The sequence below is a fragment of the Bacillus rossius genome, chromosome 3, assembly GCF_032445375.1.
Source record: "Bacillus rossius redtenbacheri isolate Brsri chromosome 3, Brsri_v3, whole genome shotgun sequence".
Lineage (NCBI taxonomy): Eukaryota > Metazoa > Arthropoda > Insecta > Phasmatodea > Bacillidae > Bacillus > Bacillus rossius.
The window spans coordinates 26341869-26365096 of record NC_086332.1 but is presented as its reverse complement, the minus strand read 5'-3'; the positions used below and the strand labels follow the sequence as shown (position 1 = coordinate 26365096).

At 38.0% G+C, this 23228-nt stretch overlaps 1 protein-coding gene across 5 annotated transcripts; it reads left to right on the top strand.

Annotated features, from left to right (window-relative positions):
• Positions 1 to 10396: 10396 nt before the first annotated feature.
• On the top strand, positions 10397 to 22551 carry LOC134530411 (U4/U6.U5 small nuclear ribonucleoprotein 27 kDa protein). 5 transcript variants are annotated; one of them, XM_063365210.1, is made up of 4 exons: positions 10397 to 10640; positions 13920 to 14103; positions 15254 to 15360; positions 19993 to 22551. In XM_063365210.1, the coding sequence occupies exons 2-4, from the start codon at positions 13955 to 13957 to the stop codon at positions 20187 to 20189; spliced, it is 453 nt and encodes a 150-aa protein (XP_063221280.1). In that variant the 5' UTR covers positions 10397 to 10640; positions 13920 to 13954; the 3' UTR covers positions 20190 to 22551. The 5 variants fall into 5 exon arrangements, with proteins under 5 accessions (XP_063221280.1, XP_063221281.1, XP_063221283.1 ...); XM_063365211.1 differs by having other exon boundaries at positions 10417 to 10538; XM_063365213.1 differs by having other exon boundaries at positions 10418 to 10488.
• The last annotated feature ends 677 nt before the right edge of the window (positions 22552 to 23228 follow it).

Sequence of the window (23228 nt, the reverse complement as noted above, 5' to 3'; positions counted from 1 at the left end):
AGGCTTACGTGATGTATATTGAGGCAAGAAAATTTTTTTTCGGGTGTCCAGCCGGAGGGGGGGGGGGGCAATTAAGGTTTTTCGCCTAGGGCGCCCTGGTTTAGTCCCGCATCAATCGAAACTGCTTGGCCGATATTGATGACATTTTTTTCAGTAAGGTGTTTGGCTAACTTTAACCCCAGGGTGAAAAAGGGATATATATAGATAGTTTAAAAATAATTAAACACGTCTCCGAAGCTAATCAAACATAACAGAATATAGTGGGTATCAATGATAACATACCAAAACTAGCAACCCCTTTTCACCGACCATTTAGTGAAATTCCACCCCTAAAGGGTGTATAAGGTGTAAGTTTGGTTTTAAGTAGAAAAATGCTGGGCAAAATTTCAAAAATACTAGAACTAAGGATGATAGTTAAGGGTTATTTTTCTTCATTTTTCTAAATTCAACTGTTAAGGGAGCTAAAAAGGGGATCAGTTTTAAGTTATTATAAAAAAAATCATACCTTCAATGCAAATCAAGCATGTGGTAAGAAACTGAGCATGAAAAACGATTATAATGTGTTACCTTGCATGTTTTTCTTTTTTTTTAATTAGTAAAAGTAAGGTTTTAGAGTAAAATTTTGTATCACCGAAGCATATCAAGTATACGATAAGAAACTGAGCAAGAATTAACTACCTAATTAATGAGTTTCAGAGCGTTTTTTTTTTTTTTTTTTTTTTTACCATTTTTCGATAATCTACCGCAAATGGGGTGTAAAGGGGTCAGGTTATTTTTAACTTTTTTGTTATAAAGATCATATCTCTGAAACTTATCATGCTGGAGTTAAAGTATTCTGAATTATATATAGACATAAAATCTACAAGCTATTTGTTACCATTTTCCAAAATTCTACCGTGAACGGGGTGGTAAGGATGTAGTTAGCTAATCAAAATTAATTTATGATATTGTTACGTTCATATTTATTCTACCTTCTCTTAGTCATCATTTTATGAAATTTCACATTTACATCTGTAACAGGGTTTTGTATTTTTTTTAGATCTAAACGGAATGAGTTTAGTTTGATAAATGGATTTAGACGTATTTACTAAATATGTAGATCAAAATATCCATGCAATTATAGGGATAAACATATTTTCCTATAACTAAATCTACTAAATCTTCTGGAAGTTTACATATAGTAAGTAATCCCTGTGGAAAAATATGAAAATGGTGAAAATTTTGTGACCTTTATTTCATTAATACTGTTACGATTTATATTGTGGGGAAGAACTGGATTCGTAAGGGATAGCCCAATTAAGTTTTATTACAGTTTATTGATTACTAATATTTACATCACTAATAAATAATTTTACTTAAAAATGCCTCCCAAGTTACTCCGAGTCCGTCAAGTTCCACGGTCCACACTCCTCACTGGACCGCACTCCTCGTGGAACTCACGTGGCACACCCCGTGGAACTCTGTCGCCAAAATATCGCCGCGCCCGTGGCACTAACGACACTCATCATCGCCACAAAATATCCCGTGGATTTTTTTTTCCTAGCCTAAGTTAATTCTAAGTGTGTAGGGGAGGGTCCAGGTTAGGGGAGGACCTAAGTGTGTCTCAGGCCGAAGCCTATACACTCTACCATGCGGGTTTTTAACCATGCAGGACAAGGGCGCGTGCATCATGTGCTATTGGGGTTTACTGGCCAGCCATGGCTGCGATTGGCGCCATGACTGACGCCCCATTGGTCGCCTAGCTTAAAGCTAGCTAATGTGACCCAGGTAAAACCTGCATAGACACAGGGAAAACCCTGGGCCGGTTCATGCGGGGATCAAATAACATGCATTAAGCAAGCAGGTAACTACTGGACAAGAAGGAAGAAGGGTCCAGGTAAGAAGAGTTGGAGGGGCTGAAAAATCAACCATGCTGGAGTTGGGTGCTTGGGCCTTGCGGCCCGCATTTAAAGGTTGGGAACTCCTGGGTTATTATTAACCAGGGGCGCATGCGCCCCCAGGGGCGGGCGACTTCACTCGTCGGCCCAGCCATAGCTGCCCAGGCAGCCACAGTTAAAACAGAAGTGGGCAGACGAGCCAGTAAACCGGCTCGAACTGCTGGCTCTCGGAGCGAAAGGCAGCCTGACATTGCGCCATCTTCATCTTCCTTCTTCCAGTCAACAGCCATCCCAGCTTAAGTAGTCTCCGGCGCCCTTCTAGAACTTACGAGTGCAGCTGGGGCCCGTCGCGTCATCCTGCGCCGACCCGACGCCCGAAGCGTCGAGAATAGCATCGTTGCTCGCTCTCGCCACGGCCCGCGGAGTTTCCAAGGCCAATCAGCGATAGATAACAGCGCCGAGGCAGGGCGATGCGTGGGGAGCGGAGGTGTGAGGGGGGTTAGCGACGACCCTTGTAATCTAATCTTGCCAGGCACGCGTGACATACCTTACGTCAGTGGTGGCCACGATATACGCACAGGGCTGCCAGCCAGCTCCGAACCTGGAATCGCGGTCTGGTCTCTCGCATGACCTTTATTATACGCAAGATAATAACTTCTATACCTCTAGTATTAATTTCAATAATAAATGTGATTGCTTTAAAAATCTTACAATATTGACGGTATCTGATATAAGATGAAACAGGAGTACGTTTTATTTTAATTACTCGGTGAATAAAACCAAATTATATAAAGTAAAATTTTAAAAGATTGTATGATCAAAATTTAAATTAAATATATGTGTGTTTCACACACACAAATATATATAGTCTTCCTTGTGAAATGAAAAGGAGCTAAGAGTGATTTTATCATGGCAAAATATATCTCCGAATACATTAAAACTGGAGTTCAAATAATCGGCATACTTAATGTATAATAAAAAATATAGAATAGGCTTACGCATTACTCCTTTTGTAATTTCAACGGTTTTGTTATTATTAAAATCTTCTATACACTTGACAGTAGTATCAAATATTTGGTATTATAGAAATGCCGATACTCGTCCAGGGTGCAGGGGTGGTGCCGTGGTACCGACCGCCATCTTTGATTGTGACATCATGGCGACAATTGATTTCAAAATTTCCCATCCTTTCCTCAAAAACGACTCAAGAATCCTCAAAATTACTAAAAAAAAAAAAAATCCGAGGAAAATTTCCTTTTCGAGGGAAAATTTCCCATTTTTTCCTCAAAAAATTCTGAAGAGCCAAATTTCCTCAAATAGGGGCAATTTTTCTCAGAGAGTGGAAATTTTTCACAGAGAGGGGCCATTTTCCTCTTGCCCTTGACGGGGAACTTAAAAATCTTTAAATTTCAACCAAACATTTCCGAAAAAAAATCCAAAAAATAGATAAAAAAATTATTATTTCCAATATTTAATCACTTAAATGGTTTAAGTTCATTGTTCTATTCCTGGTGGATGCATTTGCAAAAAATAATGCCAACAGGTCCTTTCTTGTTGATGTCATCAATCAGACGGTGTGCTTTTGCGTATCTATCGTGTCTCTTTCTAACAATTTGTGATGTCACTCTGGAGATACTTTGTTTAGTTTGAATAGGGAAATGTACGTTAAATTGTGTATACATGTTGTTTAAATGGTGATTATCAACAATTGTTGAAGTTTATGACAGTTTGATTTCCATTAAAGCAAATTATAAAATACTGTTACGATCGCGCTTGGCTGCAGTGTTTGGCGTCGCCGCGCTAGTTCGGCCTGTCTGCGCCCCCTTCCACCAGCATCCTCTCCCTGGTATCTCGTGTCATACTATCTCGCGACATCCTGACCTTCGCAGCGCGCACCTGCCTCAGATCGAGTTACTTAAAAGAGGCCGCACTGCGGCATAAAAGGACTCAGACATGTTTATCGGCGCGTTTTGTGGGAACCCGATGCTTGTTGCGTTTATCAGCGTTCTTTGAGCAGCCGCCGCGTCCTTCGACAGGACTCACGACGCGTTTCTGGACATTTCGACGGCGAAGGTCGCGCGATATCTCGGAGACATTCCCGATTGTTCTGGACGGGAACCCAAGGGCTATATAAGGAGGTTGGGCTGACCTTCGACAGGGTCTGAGTGAGTGAGTGGAGTCGGGAGTTCTCCCACGGCGGAGTTTCCGGGCGATAGTGCCGCGGGTGCGGCAGAGTGGCGAAGTCCTTGGACGAAGGTTCCAGGGCAGGGAGTGAGTGAGTTCAGTGGAGTCGGGAGTTTCCGGGCGATAGAGTCGCGGGCACGGTGGAGTCCCGAGTGAAGTTGCGAGCGAGTCGTCGTGTGGGATCTCGGCGAAGAGTGTGGCGGCGGCGGAGTGCGGCGACGGAGTCCCGCGGCGGAGACCCACGAGGGGTGCTGCGGCGAGAGTTGCGCCGGAAGTGCGGCCCAGCGAGGTGTGTGAAACGAGTGACTGGGGAATAGACATTTCTTTAAGTGTAGTTAATTATTTGCCATCTTAGAATAATAATTGTAAGTGACATAAGTAGTGGAAATAAATAAAACTGTGTGTGAAATAAAATCTATTAATTGGGCTATCCTTTACGAACCCGCAGGAAAATCGTAACAATACATTTGATACATGTAATTAGTTTAATTACCTCATTTATACATAAATAATTTTTTATCGGTAGTTTCCTCTTTCTTGTTTGACTTAAGTTTCAAATGAATGTTGCTCAGTTTTTACTACCTATAGCTTGGGTTTTTTTTTTAATACATATACAACAGAAGTTTGACTAAAATAAAGCTATAGATTTGTAGCATTGACTCCAGTTAATGGTTTGCTACGACCATGACGAGTGCCAATCGTCGATGAATACAGACGTGATAAAATTGTTTATATAAATTTAAAAAAAAAACTGTCTGTAGAATAAATACTGCGCGGGAAAATAAAATGGTAATTGTAAATGCTGCAAAAAAAATTATTTCGTTGGTTAGTTTACCATTTTCCGAAAAAGCCAATTCTTTCAAAAACCAGGGTTAAAAAATTAATACTCTGTCATCCTTGTGATTTGAATTGCGGTGGAGAACAGCACAGTATAACCAGTGCCACGCACCCCTACATGTATTTATTGATTGTTGTAACCTTACTGTTTATGCCCCAAGGATCTTATGATTACACAAGACATTGTTAAAACATTAATACAGGCTTTTATAATATTAATTTCTTGCAACTGGGGTCTTTGCACGGCCGAACATTTTAAAGAGCGCAGGGACCCGGCTGAAACACCTATTTCAAGGCTGGCGTAGGGAAACCAGATAAATAACCCCTTATAGTAGAACCTTGTCCACAGATCTGACCTGCTGCCGACATGCTTGATGAACTTACATGCATGTGGGCTCTTAGGGTGCTCCACACATCTATGTATCTCCGCACCCTCACATGTGGTTAAGAAGTAACACTTTCAGCAATGCACATTTTTTACATGCTACACGACTCACATATATACATAGTGATAAATACAAACAAATTATAAATAAGCATCAGTGAACTCACGTGGCTGGCTAGAACATAGTGTTAATTTCCAAACTCCCTAGCGGTATAGCGGTATCATAGTTTGATTAATTAAGCAGCCAACCTCCTGAGGTGATGGCCTGAGGATGAATAAAAGAGTTTATAGTATTTAAAGTTAATAAAATTGAAGGGATGAGTAGTGTGTCAGGTTGATGTCAGTGCTGCACAGTCCAGCCTCAACAAGTGATGGGGTTCGACTGGGCTGAGAGATGACATTAGTCGCAGGGTGGCAAACCCACACCATGCAAAATACTTTGGACTTATTCAAAAAGTACCACAGATGTTATAAAAACAAATCATAAATCCACTTGTGAAACTAATACAAGCAGTCTCATATCAAAATTACACTTATTTCAAAACCATAATTAATAAACCTTATATGAAACCTGGTCAGCTTCAGGAATGCTCGGCTCCCCTTCAGGTTAAGTACAAATCTAAATGTTTAAAAAAATATATATACAACAAAAAGCATCGAGACATCTGTTTGCCCAGGAAAGAAAATAACACTTGGGGTGAAAGACAATATTATGGCAATAATTGGAGAATTAATTCAATAGAAATACAAAGCACTTATTTTACGGTGATGCCTTTCCTCTTCTTGGATTGGCAGGCGTGCTGTTCAAAAATGACCTTCCGCATGCATTCACACACACGTAGCCAAGTACAGATGCCAGGAAATGGGTGAAGGTTAGAAGTCGCATAGGGCTCATAAAAGCACAGTAAGTAAATTGACAGTGGACCCTAGCACACCCAAAGGGAAACTGAGCCCTTTGGAAGTTGATATATTTTATTTATTATATTTTTATGCACTTCTTTTGTCAAGAGTTCTTGGGGAATTGACAAATAAGGTTTAATTATGCGAGAGTAATAATGTGTTAATTTTATTTTTCTACAACACACTTTAAAAAAAAATTTAATGTTCATTTTTTTTTCTTTCCTCAGATTCAACAGCTACCTTAAATTGCTGGGGAGGGGTAAATAATCCCTTGGTTCCCCAAACTCCCTGAGGTCCCGCTGCTTGTTGAAGGTTGCGTTGCTTTTGGCTACCATCTTGCTTAGGATGGTCCAGAAAGGCACCATCCAATGCTCTTCTATTCAATTGTGCATGCAGAGTTCCTCAGCCCTGCAAGTTCCAGTCGTAGTATGGCACATTTCACATTTTATCAGCACATTGAGATCCCTATGGTGCAATTGCCAACGAGACTGCTTCCTGCTGTGCGCCGATCTTCTTCCAGGTTGCCTTTCACAGCCAGTTGCCAAAATAACGACCCACCAGCTGGCCATTGGTCTGTAGACTACTATTGTTTATTCACAGTTACCCCAGTAATTAATACTGGGATCTCATATCTGCCACACTCGGGACGTGATTGGTAGCAGATGGCACGGCTTAGTCGCCCTCGTAGCTCACAAAGCACCCATATCCTGGCCCACAGCCACAAAATCAGTGGTTATAGCCCAAGATATAGGCAACCTGGCAAGAGAAAGTGCCCACATGGCTTTTTTGGGATGCCACAAATGTGCCTCACCCTATGCATCGGGAAATAAATGCGCGAGTGAAACACACGATTGAAGTTGTTGGTCACTCAATTTCTCAGCATACTCTTTTGAAAACTACAACCAAATGATTGTTGTTGTGATTTAGACCTTAAGATGAAAACCAAACACAATTTTTGTAAAACTATATTTGCAATTAAAACTTTCTCTGTGTTACTTTTACTATTCTAAAATGATAATGTGGTCCACTGGGATTTTGTACTTATACAGTCTGAAGAGTTGCGCTCTTAATGAATTAAATAATATATTGTTAAATCTTAAAGAAGTAGTGCCTGGGTTTTTTCCATCCCTTGTCACCCTGACGGGTGAAGTCATCCTTGTGGTTGATGAAACTGACGTCACTCAGACACTCAAGAGGAGAAAGCTCTGCATGTCGCACATCGGACTATGGGTGTTCCTGGCAGTACACAGGATGCACAATAGCGAGGCTGGAGGCTCGTAGCATGGTCTGCCTGCATGGCTATTGCTATGGTGCTACAAAGAATGTGCATGAGACACTTATCAATCACTATCGTGCTGACAGTTCACAAGAATTTTGCAACAGTCTATAAATCTGACCCCTAACTTGCATATAGTTTCAATGTTCGTCCTTTTTTCCTTTGTGATTCCACTGAATACCTTTGCCGTCTTCCGCGGTCACGTGATCGAGATCCGGGGCGGTCCTAGTGGTTTTCAGTGGCTCTAAAGGTAATCTCCGGCGGGCGCCAGGTTAATTCGAGGATTAACCGAGGTGGTCGTGGGTTTTTGCCCCTGCGTGTTCCACTAGGATCGATGGCTGTTGATGGTGGGAGTCCCTACTCCTAATAAGCACTGGCCCTAAACAGTATAGAGGACTGTTTCCTAATTGTTCAGCAGGCACTTGCGAAATAAAGAAACAGTATTTAGGTGCTGGTTTTTTAATCTCGCATCTCACATAGTGTGGATGGGGGCACAAGTTAAACAATTACACTGGACAAAAAATTCATTGGCACTACATACACTCGCACTGATAATTAATTACGTATTTCATGGATGTTACGTTGCGGCACTTGCAAACAAGATCCCTACATTGATTTGTGGGTCGACGAAGAGTTAGGGTGGATTAACGGCCACTCCCTTGATGAGCTGTAGATAGATTCGTACCCGGGCTCACCTGTGTGAGTCGCAGGACCACGAAGATAATATTAAGTGGTAAAGTTTTTAAGATTGCAGTCGGCAGGCGTATACTCGACGAATTACGTTAAGTTCTATTCGCGAGAGTAGCCCGGAGGTCAGAGTGCGCGCCTCCCCGGCTGCTGTTGCGGCAGGCTGGCCGAGGGGCGGCGTCGTGGCGCCTGTGGAGGTCAGAGTGTGCGCCTCCTCAGCTGCTGCTGTGGCAGGTTGTTGCTTGCTTACGGCGTCGGTTGGAGTCCCGCGATGTCTCCTGAGCTCTGAGGACGCGATTGTGGACGTCGGCCACTGTACTCGGTGGATCTTCGTCGCTGTGCGCGTCGGCGGTGATGCGCGTGCACGTCGAGTCCGGGTGTGTCCGTTCGTCTTGTGGGCTAGGGGGCAGTATTCCTTCCCAGTCCTAGCCGTCTGTCAGCTGGGTCTTGGCATCAGGTTCTCGTGACAGTAGATCGGGTAGCTGATTCTCAGTGCCAGGGACATGTTCTACTTCGAAATCGAAGGACTGAAGGAACAGCGCCCACCTGATCAATTTCCCCTTTCTCCCTTGCATAGTATGTAGCAACGTGAGGCACCTGTTGTCCGTCCGTGAAGTTTCTCCCCTCTAAGTGGGGGCAGTACTTTTTCATCGCCCACACTACCGCTTGGCACTCTTGCTCATTGCTATGGTACCGGCGTTCGGCCGGACCGAACTTGGCACTAGCGTAGTCCACTACTTCCTTGTCGCTGTTCGGGTTCACGTGGAACAGTACCGCCCCCACCCAGAGGGCGCTTGCGTCTGTTTGCAGGAACAGGTGGCGCTCGGGGTTCACTCGTGCCAGCATGTGGCACTGTGTGAACGTGGTTTGATTTCGTCAAATGTGTGTTGGGCCGCGTTGTTCCAGTGGTACCGAGATTGCTGTGACAGGAGGTCAGTTAGTGGCACTATTTTTCGAGGGAACTCAGGAATGTAGCATATGAACCAATTCACGAGGCCGATGAAACGTTGTAGTGGCTTTCGGGTCCGTGGCACCTTTGCCTCCGCGATCTTACACAGGTGGCCGGGCTAGAGGCGGTTACCCTCGGCGCTCACAATGTGGCCCAGGAACTCTACCTCCTGTGTCCCGATGTGGCGCTTGTGGTGAGCGGCCATCAGGTGGTGTGTCGCTAAGCGCTCCAGTACTAATGCCAGGTGTCGGACGTAATCCTCCCACGTTTCCAAGAAGACTATCACATCGTCCAGGTAGGCGATAGCGAATTGACCCACATAACCTACCAGTATCCTCGTCATCATCTCCTGAAAAGTAGTGGGGGTTCATTTCAGGCCGAATGGCATGGCCCTAAACTGAAACCTGCGCCCGTCGGCCTTCGGAGGGACGAAGACACCTTAAACCATGTCCAAGCACATATGTTAAAAGTATCCAGAATGCACCCTTGTATCACATCTGCATGAGTCAAGTTATTGTGTGTCAGCAAATAAGTAAGTTCTCTGTGCCATGTGTTAGGCACCTGTATGAGTACGAGTGTAGGTATTTAATTCCCATAATAATTTATGTTAAGTCATAATATAACTGTTACCATGATACGTTATCTGCAAGCACGACATTTTAGTTTTAATCAAGGAATGTTGTACCGCTGACAGAACGCACCCTTGCATCACATCTGCACGAGTCAAGTTATTGTGTCAGGAAATAAGTAAGTGCTCCATGCCATGTGTTAGGCACCGCTGTATGAGTACCAGTGTAGGTATTTAATTCCCATAATAATTTATGTAAAATCATAATATAACTGTTACCATCATACGTTACCTGCAGGCACGACATTTTCGTTTTAATGAAGGAATATTGAGGCGCAAGGAAGGAAACCAGAGATTAGGAAATGATACAGATGGAACAATGGCCATCAGACATGAAGCCTTTTTTTTCTCACTTTTTTTATTATTTTCACATTCCAATATGTTTATATTTGTATGAGCTGTTCTAGCCTGCTTTTATTAACGATTGTGGTTAAGCTGTTCGGAAGAAAATTAGATAAAAATAGTACTGGTTTATAAATATATTAAAACTTCAAAACGAATCATCATTATACCTAATACATTTTGACATTTTTCTTCAATTTAACCTCAAATTCAGATACAGTTTATACATTTGTAAACAAACGGCCGCCATATTAGTACGTGTAGTACACTGAAATCACCTTTCCCTTTTGGCTTCACCCCACCCTAAGTTTATCGGACCTTAAATGCTCTATCTGTATATTTTCCTAGTCTCGGAAGGAAACGTGTTTCAATTGTGCACTGCATATCTGATGTGATGTAATCTTTGTTATGTGGTCATTGTTTGTGAGTAATCAAATCAAGGAGCAGAAAAGTAGTGTAGTATAATATTTGATGTAATTATTGACAATATCGATAGTATTTAGACGCTGCATTCCGTTATTTGTTTTTTTTTTCTATAACAAAACGGCCTGGAGTCTGTGATGCAATTCTTAAAGGTAGTAGATAGGTTATTGTTGATAATATTATTCACTTAAAAATAAAACAAATTTTAATTTTTGAAGTTAAAAAAATTATATTAAAATTAATTTTTTTAAGGCCTCAACAACACAATCTCCATAGACTTTTACAATACGGTAGTGATTAACATAAAACTTAACACTTTTTGCTTGCCTACAGAGGATGTAAACTTAACCTCTTTATTATATTTATATTTTTTGTTTTAACTTGAGATAAATTAATGCTGCTTTAGTTGGTTGTAATCATTAAGAAAAAATAGGGTTGCGCCATATGATTGGGGGAGTAATTGTGTAGTATAGGGGTTCCAGTCTGAAAAAAAGGTAAACGCCCATATTTGATTTATTCAGTTCCTTATTTTATTTATAATTATGATATAGTGGCACATTCAGATATTTTCAAGACCTATACATGTAATTAATTTTATTTTTGTGTGTGTGGTATTCCAGCCACCACCATGGCTGAGTCCCAGTAAACATGCCAAAAAATTGTATTTTCAGGTTAAAGGATGGTGTAAAATTATTGTAAATATTATCTGTAATGTAAATGTAGTGAGATAAATTTGTTTTGTACTTTAATAGCACGTAAGATATCCCTGATCAAGGGGTTCATCAGAGATCCTTAGGTATACAGTGTAGCCGAGACTGTTTTCTAATGTTTAATGTAAGTATTTTAATACTGGGGCCAAGACTGTTTTTAACCTTAAGTGGTTTTTTACCCTAATAAGGTACAATTATGGTGGAAACTGTATTTGATCTACTAATATGGCATCATTTATATTCAATAAGTAAGTACTTATACTTATAAGTATCAAGTTCTCGTGTAAGTGTCCAGTGTTTTCAAAAATGTTATATATACCAACATGTACTGCCCCTAAATAAAGAATTTGATCTTTCAAAATTTAAAAAAAAAAACTTACTATGAGTCATCCTTAGAAGAGACATATGCTATTGTAGATTTTTCTGTAGGCCTTTTTTAGCACCTACAATTCTGGAGTACATTAATTTGATGTATCTTTTTACAACTTGATTTACATAACATAGATGTTAATATGAATTTGTTATCCACACAAATCTTCCAGAAGAATATCTCTAAATGAAGGTGAAAACCACATCAAATTACATTGCGTAGTTTAGAAGAAGTATGCGAACAGACACAGACAGACGTGGAGAGCAACTTGGTTGTATACTATTCAAAAAAGTTGACAATGTTACAAATAACAACTATATATTTTGTTGTGTAACTAAAAACAAATTCTCTTTACATCAGAAATAACCTTACATAGCTTTTTTGTCATCCCACTTTCTAAAATTGTTTGTGCCTACAAACACATAAATAGTTTTGTTAAGGTTGTCATTTACCCTAGGTATTTATTTTTATTGATATTTATCAATTGTTTTTAACCAACACAACATTATTTTAAGTTTTATCATTTAAGTATACTACTTTTACCCTAAATATATTTTTGTCTTTGATTTTGCAGTTTTTAATTGCTTCCATTTTCTTTATTCTATATCAGTTAGGTGGAGTGTCAAGTTCTTGTTTTGTTCAACATAATCCAATTGCCAAGTGAAATCCATCTGACCAAACTTCCCCCAAGTTAGCTGCAGCGATGGAAATGCATAGTGTGTCACCAATCTTAGGATCCTTCTAAATATTAGGAAAATCAAAACAAATGGCCAACATTTTTTAAGATAAACCTTTTTTTTTGCTAAAAGTTTTCTTTAAGGTGTTTGGGAACAGTACATACATTTTTTTTAGTTTCCATGAATCTAAATTGCATGAACCAAAAGTAGCATCTCTAAAGTATAAATTCACAAGGTTTTTCCTCTTAATTTATTTTAAACCTACTAATTTATTTATGTTTGTATAATTTATCATATTTGTGAAATGCCCACGACATTTGGGGAAATTTAATGGTGGGCACAACACAATGCAAGTGGACAGGTACCACAGACAAGTCGGCAGTATGCATAGGTGGGCACTGTATACAAGTCGGCACTACTTGTAGGTGGGCAATGCATATAGGGAAACTACCCGTGCAGGTAGGCACATCAAACAAGCAGGCACTGCATATCAGCAGGAACCACATAATATCAAAGTAATGACGACACATGCATTGACTTCAACATAAACATAGAACAACATTCAAGACAGAAACTACAATACAAATCAACTTGGACAAACATAAATAATTAAAAATAGTTAATAAATATAAATTTAATCACAAAATAAATTTTTTATATAATTTATTAAAATTAGAAATTAATATATAGATAGTAACGTTGTTTTTGTTCAGGGTACGTAATGTGGATTGTAAACGACTATTGAACTAGGGAACTCTTAAGACCAGTACAACCAGTAAAATATTTACAATTAACTTTAGAACTATAACAGTTGTAGACATAAAGTTTATCTAAATATGTTCTACGATTAAAAGGTCAACGTAAGTTAGGTAGTTGATAATATTTTTTACTTATTTTGAATACTTTGTTTTGTATGAATTCTATTTTTATCACTGGCAGACTTGGTAATATTATTCCAAATTCCTGAACAGTATTCTAATTTTGATCCAATTAAAGCTAGATGAAGTTACAAAATAGAATTTATATTTGAAGCAAAAGAAGTTATGTACCTACATTAATTAAATTAATTAAAAAAGCTAGGGTTCTAGAGCAGTTGGAGACTAAAGAGTTGACGTGTTGATGGAAAAACAATTTATAGAGTCCATAATGACACCAAGAGTTTTATAATAAGAGATATGGAGATTTTAGTATTATCTAGCTTACCTGATGGGTGTATTTTTCTAGTAAAAGATTTATTTTTTTATTTTTTTAAAAAGAGAAACATAATTAAGTTTCCACTATCTATCAATTTCAATGTCACGTTGAAGCTGGTAACAATCATTTAAAGAATTACTTAATTATGATATAAATTTTTAGGTTATCAGCAAACAATAGACCAGTTTATATGTAGGTACTATGTTTGGATTTCTGTGGAAGTCTGTTGCAGAGTTATGATCTAAAGTATGTGTTAGTTTTCTAAAGTGGCCAATTAAGACGATCTAGGTTCACTTCCTGGACTTTAGGCTATACTATTGCAAATGTTGTCGTGTAGTCTTGTGTTTTTTTGTGTACTCCTGTTTCCCCCACCATTTCGTTTCCAAATGCTCTGTTTTTCATCTCGTGCGCCCTCATATTCTCAAATAATTGCGATGAGGAGGCGTAAGGCCCTAATTCAGTGGCATGTTGCTTGCACAGCTGTAGCAGAGGCGAGCCAGCAGCTGAAGTAGAATATGCCGAGGAGCCGCTCCCCGTCACCCAGCGCGGGAAGGAGGCGACGCAGCAAGTCGCGCGACAGAGAAGTGCGCGACAGAGAGAGGGAGCGAGAGCGCGACAGGGACAGAGACAGGCACAGGCGCAGGTCGAGGGAACGCAGGCGCAGGTTAGTGCACTGTCCAGCTTTCAGTCTGGAGTGACGCCCCCATTTAGGGGTGGGTCACAGTGGAGTTTTACTTGGGAGTCCATGGCCACAGGTTACCGGCTGGTCCCATGGACGGTTTAGCAGAGCGCTGGCCGTTTTGAATAACAGTTTGGTATTTGCTTGTGTTCGTTTGTCTGTAGGTTTCCATCAAGGGTGGGAGGAGGGTGCGTGTGTGTGTGTGCGTGTTTGTGTGTGTTTGTTGTGTGTGTGTGTATATATATATGTGTGTGTGTGTGTATATATATATATATGTGTGTGTGTGTGTGTATATATATATATATATATATATATATATATATATATATATATATATAGAGAGAGAGAGAGAGAGAGACTATCTGATGTCTTCTTGAGATGTCAATTACATTAGAAAAGTGGAAATGTTAGCCCATAGCTCATTTTCGATTAATTTTGGAGTCTTTGAAGTGCATTTTATAAGATGATCTGTCTGGATTGTTTGTGTGTACGTGTAAATTTGGAATAAAAATTATGTTATGTGATGATCTACGCTGGTCTAGAGCTGAGTGGTTAATGTCATTTGTTTGAAACCTATTAATTAATCCTAGAAGATAAAATGTAATTCTTGATATGCCAGTGATAAGAACCTAGCATTTTTATCTGTCATGACTTAAAAACAGGTGGATTTAATGCATTTAAATTAATTTGCAACAAGAGTATCATTCCAACCTATAATATGTTTGTGTTAATTTTTCGGAAATAGCATCATTGTAAATGAACAAACAATTCCAATGTAAAGGTTAACAATATGTGTTTCTTTGAAGGGCAAAACATTGGCATAGTGTCTAAAATACTATTGACAAAAAGTATAGGGCCTATATGGGCGTGTTTTTGTTAAACTGTTTTTTAACTTTAAATTTTTAATAAAAAGTGCACAATGTAATGCTTTGTAAAATTTTGATATGTATAAAGAAATTAATTTTTTGTAATAATAATAATAATAAGTACTATTATGTAGTTATGCATATTACAATGCATTTTTCATGCAAAATATTTTAGTTTTGCATTATTTGAATCATTCTCACACATGCATTAATTTTTCACAGCTGAGTTATGTTAGCAAACTCACATTGACTTAAAATGTTTGTTGCAGGTCAGTAGATCGTGACAGGTACCACAGGTCTCGATCACGCTCCAGGTCAAAAGACAAGGGCAACAAGCAGAGAAGTCAGTACATGGTCGAGAGGCCTCCAATCACAGGTATGGAACTAAATGAATCCATCATTTCCTCATACGTTGGTAGTTTATACACTTTTTTTTTTTTTTTTTCAAACTTGAGTGTTTGTCTAGGTCATTTACATAATTCATTTCAGCAGAGTACTCCATGAACATATTTTAAACCATTTGTGCCTACCTACCAAATAAAGTTCAAAAAATAGTTTTAATTAACACAGCTTCACACTGTATATCTGAGAAATTGTGCTAAGAGTACAAGTTAAAGTACGTATGTTTAGTACATAATATATATGTCTTCTGTCTGAAGGCTTGCTTGAAACTAAATTTTGCCCAAATCAGTTCATTTTGGATCAAGCTTCTGTAGCATGACACTGCCAATTAAAAATTTAAAAGATTAGGTATTTGTCAAGTGTTGATTGAAAATACATATTTGTTTCATGATTTCAATTACATTTCGGTGCTTTGTGCTGTATTAATTGGAATTTCAGTGTTACTTTTTCGGTTTTATCCTAACTCACCATATAATTGTGTTCCTACTCATGTGTTGCCCGTTGTGAAGCAGCACCCTGTAGTCTTCATCAAGCCCATTCTCATCCACACTGCCCTTACAGGGTGGCCATACAATTGTGATTTTCGAAAAACATTGAATTAGCCTTTGATTTTTTTGTTGATGATAGTTTGAAAGCCATTTAGAATAATTTCTATGGCTGGATATTGTAAACAACTTATTCAAAAAACTGTTCGCTGTGCCTACCAAACAGATTTATTTAATTTTTTTTTGTGAATAGTTAGACATGCTTATTACAAATCATATTGTAAATGTGCATTATGTATCAATAAAAATGAAATGTTTTGCATAAATTAGTATCATGAAACAGTTAAGCATGATATTTGTTTAGTAATTGCTATATCTATACTAATATTATAAAGCTGAAGAGTTTGTTTGTTTGTTTATTTGTTTGAATACGCTAATCTCAGGAACCACTGGTCCGATTTGAAAAATTCTTTCAGTGTTGGATAGTACATTTATCGAGGAAGGCTATAGGCTATATTATATTATCAATAACATTAGGGATCCTTACTAAAAGTCCAATTTAGAATCAAATGTGTTGGAGGGGGTTAGATACAACATGCAGTACACGTTCAAAGTGTGTGTTGACAATGCCGCAGGCGCTAGAAGTTTATTTCCTATTGCCTATTAACATTGTTGCCACGCACTAGATGCCTTATCATTCTTAATTTTCCCATACAAGTAAAAAACACCCGTGTGATATTAACAACGAAGCAATAAGTACCCTCATAAGAGTTCAATTAATATTTAAAAATTTAAATACTTTTCATCTCTTTAAATCGCAAACCTAAACTATTGTTTTTTTTTCCTCTCTCTGTGTTTAATTTGTTTTTTTATTGCCCTTTTTTTTTCAAGTATATATATTTTACAGACTTGAAACTTCACAATAATGTTCCTTATGTTAAGCAGGATGACATTTTCCGAAAATTAGATCCCATGGGTGGTTAAAACCAGGCAACAGTGGGTACTTTGTCTGCATGAGAACAGGATTTTGCATTGTTCATGCCTTCTGCATCTCCATGGCAACGGGCATCGCGCGGCAGTGGCGTACCCACAAGGAGGGGCATGTATAATGAGCGGCGCAAGAGTGATCTGCCTGTAGACTGCCGTAGCGAAGTACGGGTACATCAGTTGTACGTTGCGTGCACGAGTCGGGAAACCATCAGTGCTATTAATTTTCTCTCCGGTACATTATACAGCATTGTAATAAATTTTCACTGATTTTTTTTTTATTTACCATTACTGTAAATGGGAGATTGGCTTAATTTTTTTCCATTAGTATAGCCGTGCGAAGCTGGGTCGGACAGCAATTTTTTATAAACAGATTTCATTTAAAAAAAAAAAAAAAAAACAACAACAACAACAACAATAACATCAAAATCTCCTGTTTTAAAAGTGAAATTGGCCTGAAAATAAAATCATAAAATCTTGTCTGCGTACACCACATTTGACTGATCTTGTGAAGTAGTACACCCTCCGCTGCATGCAGGAGGGTGCTTTTTTTTTGTTCCAGTTTTCTCCTACGATGAATGACTACAGATGCAACACAATAATTTTAAAAATACTGGTACATAATATTATGATACCTATGTCGTTCTAAAACTTAAAAACTGGAGGAACTCAATATTGATGGTGTAGAGACGCACTGGAAAAGAGTGTTTATAATGGCTGTTCGTAGCATTTATATTTTGCCATATAGCATTTATATAGCTTTAAATTTAATAGACTAGAAAATTCTTACGTGATTCTATTATTCATTATTCGATTATTCCATATTTTCAAAACGGTTTTAAAAATTTTCTATATACACAATTCACGATGGTATAGCTGTCCATATAATATAAAATTGCCCCTTAAGAACATGTAACATAAAAGTTTAAATATCACATTTGTAAAGAACCTACATCAATTAACACTGAAAATAAAAATTTGCAACTTAGATGTTAAAATATCAGTGCAAAAAACAATGTTGTTGAAGTAACAAACATAAGTGTCAAACATCACTTTCACAAAGCCGAATATCAAAAATAATTTTCACAGAGTTCTTAAATAAAATGTAACTTTACCAAACACATATGCCACTAACAAAAATTAAAATACAGCATTGAGCATGTTTCAACAGTCTTTTCAGTCATGCTCGTTCTTCGATCTGTGACAATTTAATTATATTTTCTAAAAAAAAACGTTCAGCATCAACACTGGATAATAACCTTAATTTTATTGTGAATAGCAGCGCAGTATTTTAGTTTCACAGATTACCATTTGTTTTTCGGGTTAGGAAATTCGGAAAACACTAGGTACGTTCAACAAATGAGCGACAAAAGCATAGAGCTACATTGCTGCCATCTTTTTTCCCCGTTAAAGTGCTAACAAATTTGACTGAAGTAGAGTTTCATAATTTTTTTTTGTAGTTGCCAAATATAAGCTGCGTGTGTTGTAAACTTAAATTAATGTATTTTTATATTTTAATTGTTGTCATTTAACAGTAAATAATTTGATTGCTTGTGTTAATATCACACACGCACGTACACGTTGGCAAACATGGCCGCTTCAATGTTTTCACTTTCTTTCCCGTGAAAATATTCATGCACGTAAATAAAAGTCTCTCTAATCGTTTACATTTGTTTGGGTCATACGTTACGTTTGCCGTTAACAAAGTTTCCTCGCGAGCCTATGCGTATTTAAATTGTGTTTCTTGTTATTTACAAGATTCAAAGATTGTGTTGATTGTTTACACGGCTCGCCATCATCACAGTTTATTAGGTAATCTTCAAACACGGTTAAGAAGATGCATAAAATAAAGAATGTTCTTTATTGTATGAGGTTAGGCCGTTAATAATAAAAAATGGTTTATATAAAAATATTAGGTAAACCTAAAATTTACTGGAAATTTTAAATATTATTTGAAATTTTAATAATTACTTCTAAAAACGGGATTGTAGCGTTTATTCGTCGGTAAACCATTTTGTCGCTTTTATTCGCGCCTATATCGTTTTTACGATTTTCCAGTGCCTCTAATGGTGTAGCATTGCAGACCCTGTGCTTCCCAGCTTTTCAGAGCCTTATTGGCCATTATATAGTCTAGTAAGACAGTATGTCAGCTGATTAGGTGGTCCAATGTCATAATGACTTAGTTTTTATACTTGTATTAATATTCTTGTAAGTAATTTTTGATATTTAGTTGATTTATTTAGAAAAACCATTTAACTATGTTTTTACTGGTTCTTACTTTGTTTGCGAGATTATTATTTGTGTGAATACCTTTTTTTTTTTTTTTTTTTTTTTTGTTCATTTTAAATAGGTATTTATGCCTTGATTTTAAGTTTGTATTTAGTTGAAAGCTATAAATATGTTTCTGGAACATTAATTGTGAATCGTGTTGATCAAGGAAGGACAAGAGACAGATGCGCGACTCAATGGTGCCATTTTGTGAGACCTTTTTTTCTTTTCAGTACAAAGACTTTCTGGTCATTTTTGTATGTATTCTTAGGAGAGATGGAAATTTCATTGTGTTTGCACGATAGCCAATTAAAAAAGGTTTTGTCATTTTTCTGTACTGTACTGTACTGTGTGTCGCAAGCTAGCTCTAAATTTCATGCATTAATATATTGTGAGTTAAATATCTTACCAAGTGATGAATTGATTTTTTTTGTTAATTTTTGATTGTCTGTGAGTGTTACGTTTGTTTGTAGAATGTAAATGCTACTGTCTCATCAAATGGTGGCTGTGTTCATTGTTTTGATAACTAACAAACTTCATGACTTAATTTATTCGAGGCAATCTTCAAGGTAAACAGACATAACTTTAAAAATGTAATATTCTGTGGAATTCAAATTATTCTTGGTGCCAAGCAAAAATTATTTTTTTTTGTCTTTGAGCAATTCAGACCGACTGAGAGCTAGCCGGGGCTCTGGGTTGTCACAATGGATAAACTTATATAGTAGTCATCCATGAAAGATACTACATTTTTAATTGTTTCTTGTTTGGTCATGTTAGAATATTTTTACATATTATATTGTTAGAATTATATTTGGTTTTTCTGTTTGAGTTTAAAACAAGCACATAATTCCTCTGTGCATGTTTAGAGGCAGACCTGCAAGGCAAATCGCCGGACGAGCAGGAGATGATGAAGCAGATGGGGTTCTGTGCGTTCGACACCACCAAGGGCAAGAAAGTGCCCGGCAACGAAGTCGGCACGGTGCACGTCATTCTCAAGAGAAAGTATCGGCAGTACATGAACAGGAAGGGCGGTTTCAACCGCCCCCTGGACTTTGTGGCTTGAATTTGGATCTCTGTCCTGTGTTATGAACTTTTTGTTGGGCATTTTACAGGGATAAGGACTGCTGTAAATATATGGAAGTTATCTGTTTGTTCTACCCATCTGAGGTAAAAATTAAGTATAGACTATTTTATCCGCTAGTAAAAATGTAATGTTTACACGTGTCATTCGTAATAATTATTGTTTTGATGATGATGATGAGTAATGATTTCTTAATTCTGAGCTTGGACTTCAGTGTACTATACCACAACTTTTTTGTGTGTGGGCTGCTATCTAATCAACTTGTCAGATGAAGTACATCAACAAATATTGTTGTTAGTTTTTTGATCAGTATTTTAAAATAAAGTAGAAAATTTAATAGGCCAATGGGAAGGATTTTAATGACTTTTCCCTTCCTTTATTCATGGCCTTAATGACTACATTGGCTCATAGGTAACTGCTGTTGATTGTGTCATAATATCTGTTAGATTTCTGTATTTGGAGGCCAAGGACAATTTGAATGCTAAGATGCTGTTATTTTTGTTGATTTTACTAAACTCTAAAATAATTTTAGATGTTTTATACTAAAATACTAAAATTCAATCAAGTGTTGCGAAATTTTTTGAGTGTAGTTAAATTTTTATTGATTCCTTTATTTCACAGTACTACATAAGGTGAACACCTATGCTTTGAATTCACCGTCCGCTGCTAGGACTACACCTGTAATCAAAGAAGAATAGATAAAGGCTTGTCCACTCCTTTTTCTCTTTTATCAGAATCTTGCTCAGACTGCTCTCTGTCTGAAATGTCTAGTCTTGTGAGTATGTCAGCGTAATCTGCCTGAAACTAGTAAAAAAAAAAAGTATATGACAAAATTTAACACCACTAGGACCCTTAACTTAAAAATTGCATAAATATTGCTTAGCTCACATAATGGTTTGCATGGATGTCATATTAATGAGTCTGCCAGCAATCACTTCATTTAAATAATCACAAATTGCCTGAAATATTTTACAGTTAAATAAATACTATTCTTTTATGAAATGTATAGCTTCTTTCAGCTGAAAACAGTAAAAAAAAATTAATTGTACCTACATTTCATGCAAGTGGACTGCAATGTAAGAAAAGGGTTAAATTATGTTAATGTTGTTACATTTATTTTATTTTATTTATTATTTGCATGTTATTATTAATTTCTTTGACTGTTCCATGTGACGTTATTGTGCTTGTAATGTATTCTTAAGGACTACTATCTAAGGAACTTGGTCAGTTGAGCACCAGGGTATTTAAATATTTAAATGTCTGTAATAAATGCCTGAGCCAATCATTCTATTGTTGCACCCACAACTCCCTCTGAGGGTGTGTCTATTGGCTCAGGGGGACAGATTCTGTCCTGTTTTCCTATGGCCGGATAGAGAGGGTGAGGGGATAGCTGAAAGGGAGGTGGGCCAGCCACAGGGCAGCTGGGTGATAGGTGGCTCAGAAGAGGCTCCTCTGGCCGAGGTCCGAGACCTCGGCGACTGGCCTGGTGGGAGCACAGGCCACGGCTGGTGCGCTGGCTTGGAATGTGATGGGCGGTGTTGGCGACAGCTGCGTGATGGTTTGGGAGCCCAGGCAACTAGCGGAGGGCCGGACCTCTAGGCACCTTTGGGTGGCGTTGGCAGCAGCTGGGAAACGTGGATCGGGATCTGCAGGAGCTGATCTTATTTCAGCCGGGAGGGAGGTTAATGGCTTGAGCCACGAAACAACCCTTCCATGGTTGCTGTGGTACCTACTATTTTATCACTTCAATAGCTTGGTAATACTCACAGTAATTGTAAGAACTAGGAGCAAATTAACCTAGGTCAGAAAGACTTGGTATCTGTTGTATAGGCAAAGAGAGTGACATGACACTAGAATAATTTTTTTTTAACCTGGTGCAAAAGCGTACGTATGTGATGAAAAATACAATTGTGAATTTAGATTCATCTGAAGGTGAAACTGCTTTGGCAGTACCTAATATCAAACCACAAATGATACAAGTTTAGTAAATTTAGGTCTTAAATGTTTAGACATAAGATCATAAATTATATGTATATGCTTAACATAATCTGTGAATAAAATAAATAAGTAGGTATTTGTTAAAAAAAAATTTATTCAAAAACTGTTATTTATATAAAATTATCATTAACGTGATAAGTTCTTAAAAATCGCAATACACTGTGTTCACGCATGTGTGAATATTTACTGGACATAGACAATTTTCTCTTTTCTCTTTTCATCATGTTGACTTGTTTGTAGTGCTTGGCATTGTGGGTAAAAAACAAACAAGGAGTCTAGCAAGATGGCGGTGTGTGTTAGTGGTTTGTATTTAGTTGTGGTGAAAATAAAATACATTATCCGGCAATAGATGTTGTTGAGTTTATACATCAAAACATAATTTGGTCCTCCGGGCCGGATAAAAGATATGAGCAACCAGTTTTAAAAAAAAAAAAAATTCAGTGTGATTTAAAGAGAAGCACCTCGTGCGTGTGTGCTATTGGTGTCATGGCGGCTTCAACAACCGAGTTACAGCTTATCATTTTTGACTATGTTATGGACAAAGTAAACGAAGTTAGTGCAATTTTAAAGGAAACAGCCAACAATCCAGATCTTGTTGAAGAATTTGCAATTGCGTTTGAAGAAGTTTCAGAAAAGAAAGACGAATTGCTGGCTAACTACTTTGCTTTGTGTGCAGTACCGCCGAAACCAGAAGTACGAAAAGTTGATGAATTGGGGACAGCCTTTGTGACGTTCGAAAGGTTGTTTAGGCAGCTTCGTATTGAACATAATCGGTGTACAGTTAGAGCGGCAGATCTAACCTCTCGTGCAACATTCTCACGTGCAGTCCTGCCTCCACTTCCTTTGCCGGTGTTTTCAGGAAGCAGGGCAGAATGGACATCCTTTTCTGAGCTTTTTAAATCCATTGTGCATCAAGATGTGTCACTCAGCAACGTGCAGAAACTGCATTATCTTATTGGATGCCTGAAAGATGAGCCAAGAGAGCTGGTAAGTAATTTGCCCCTCACCAACGAAAATTACGAA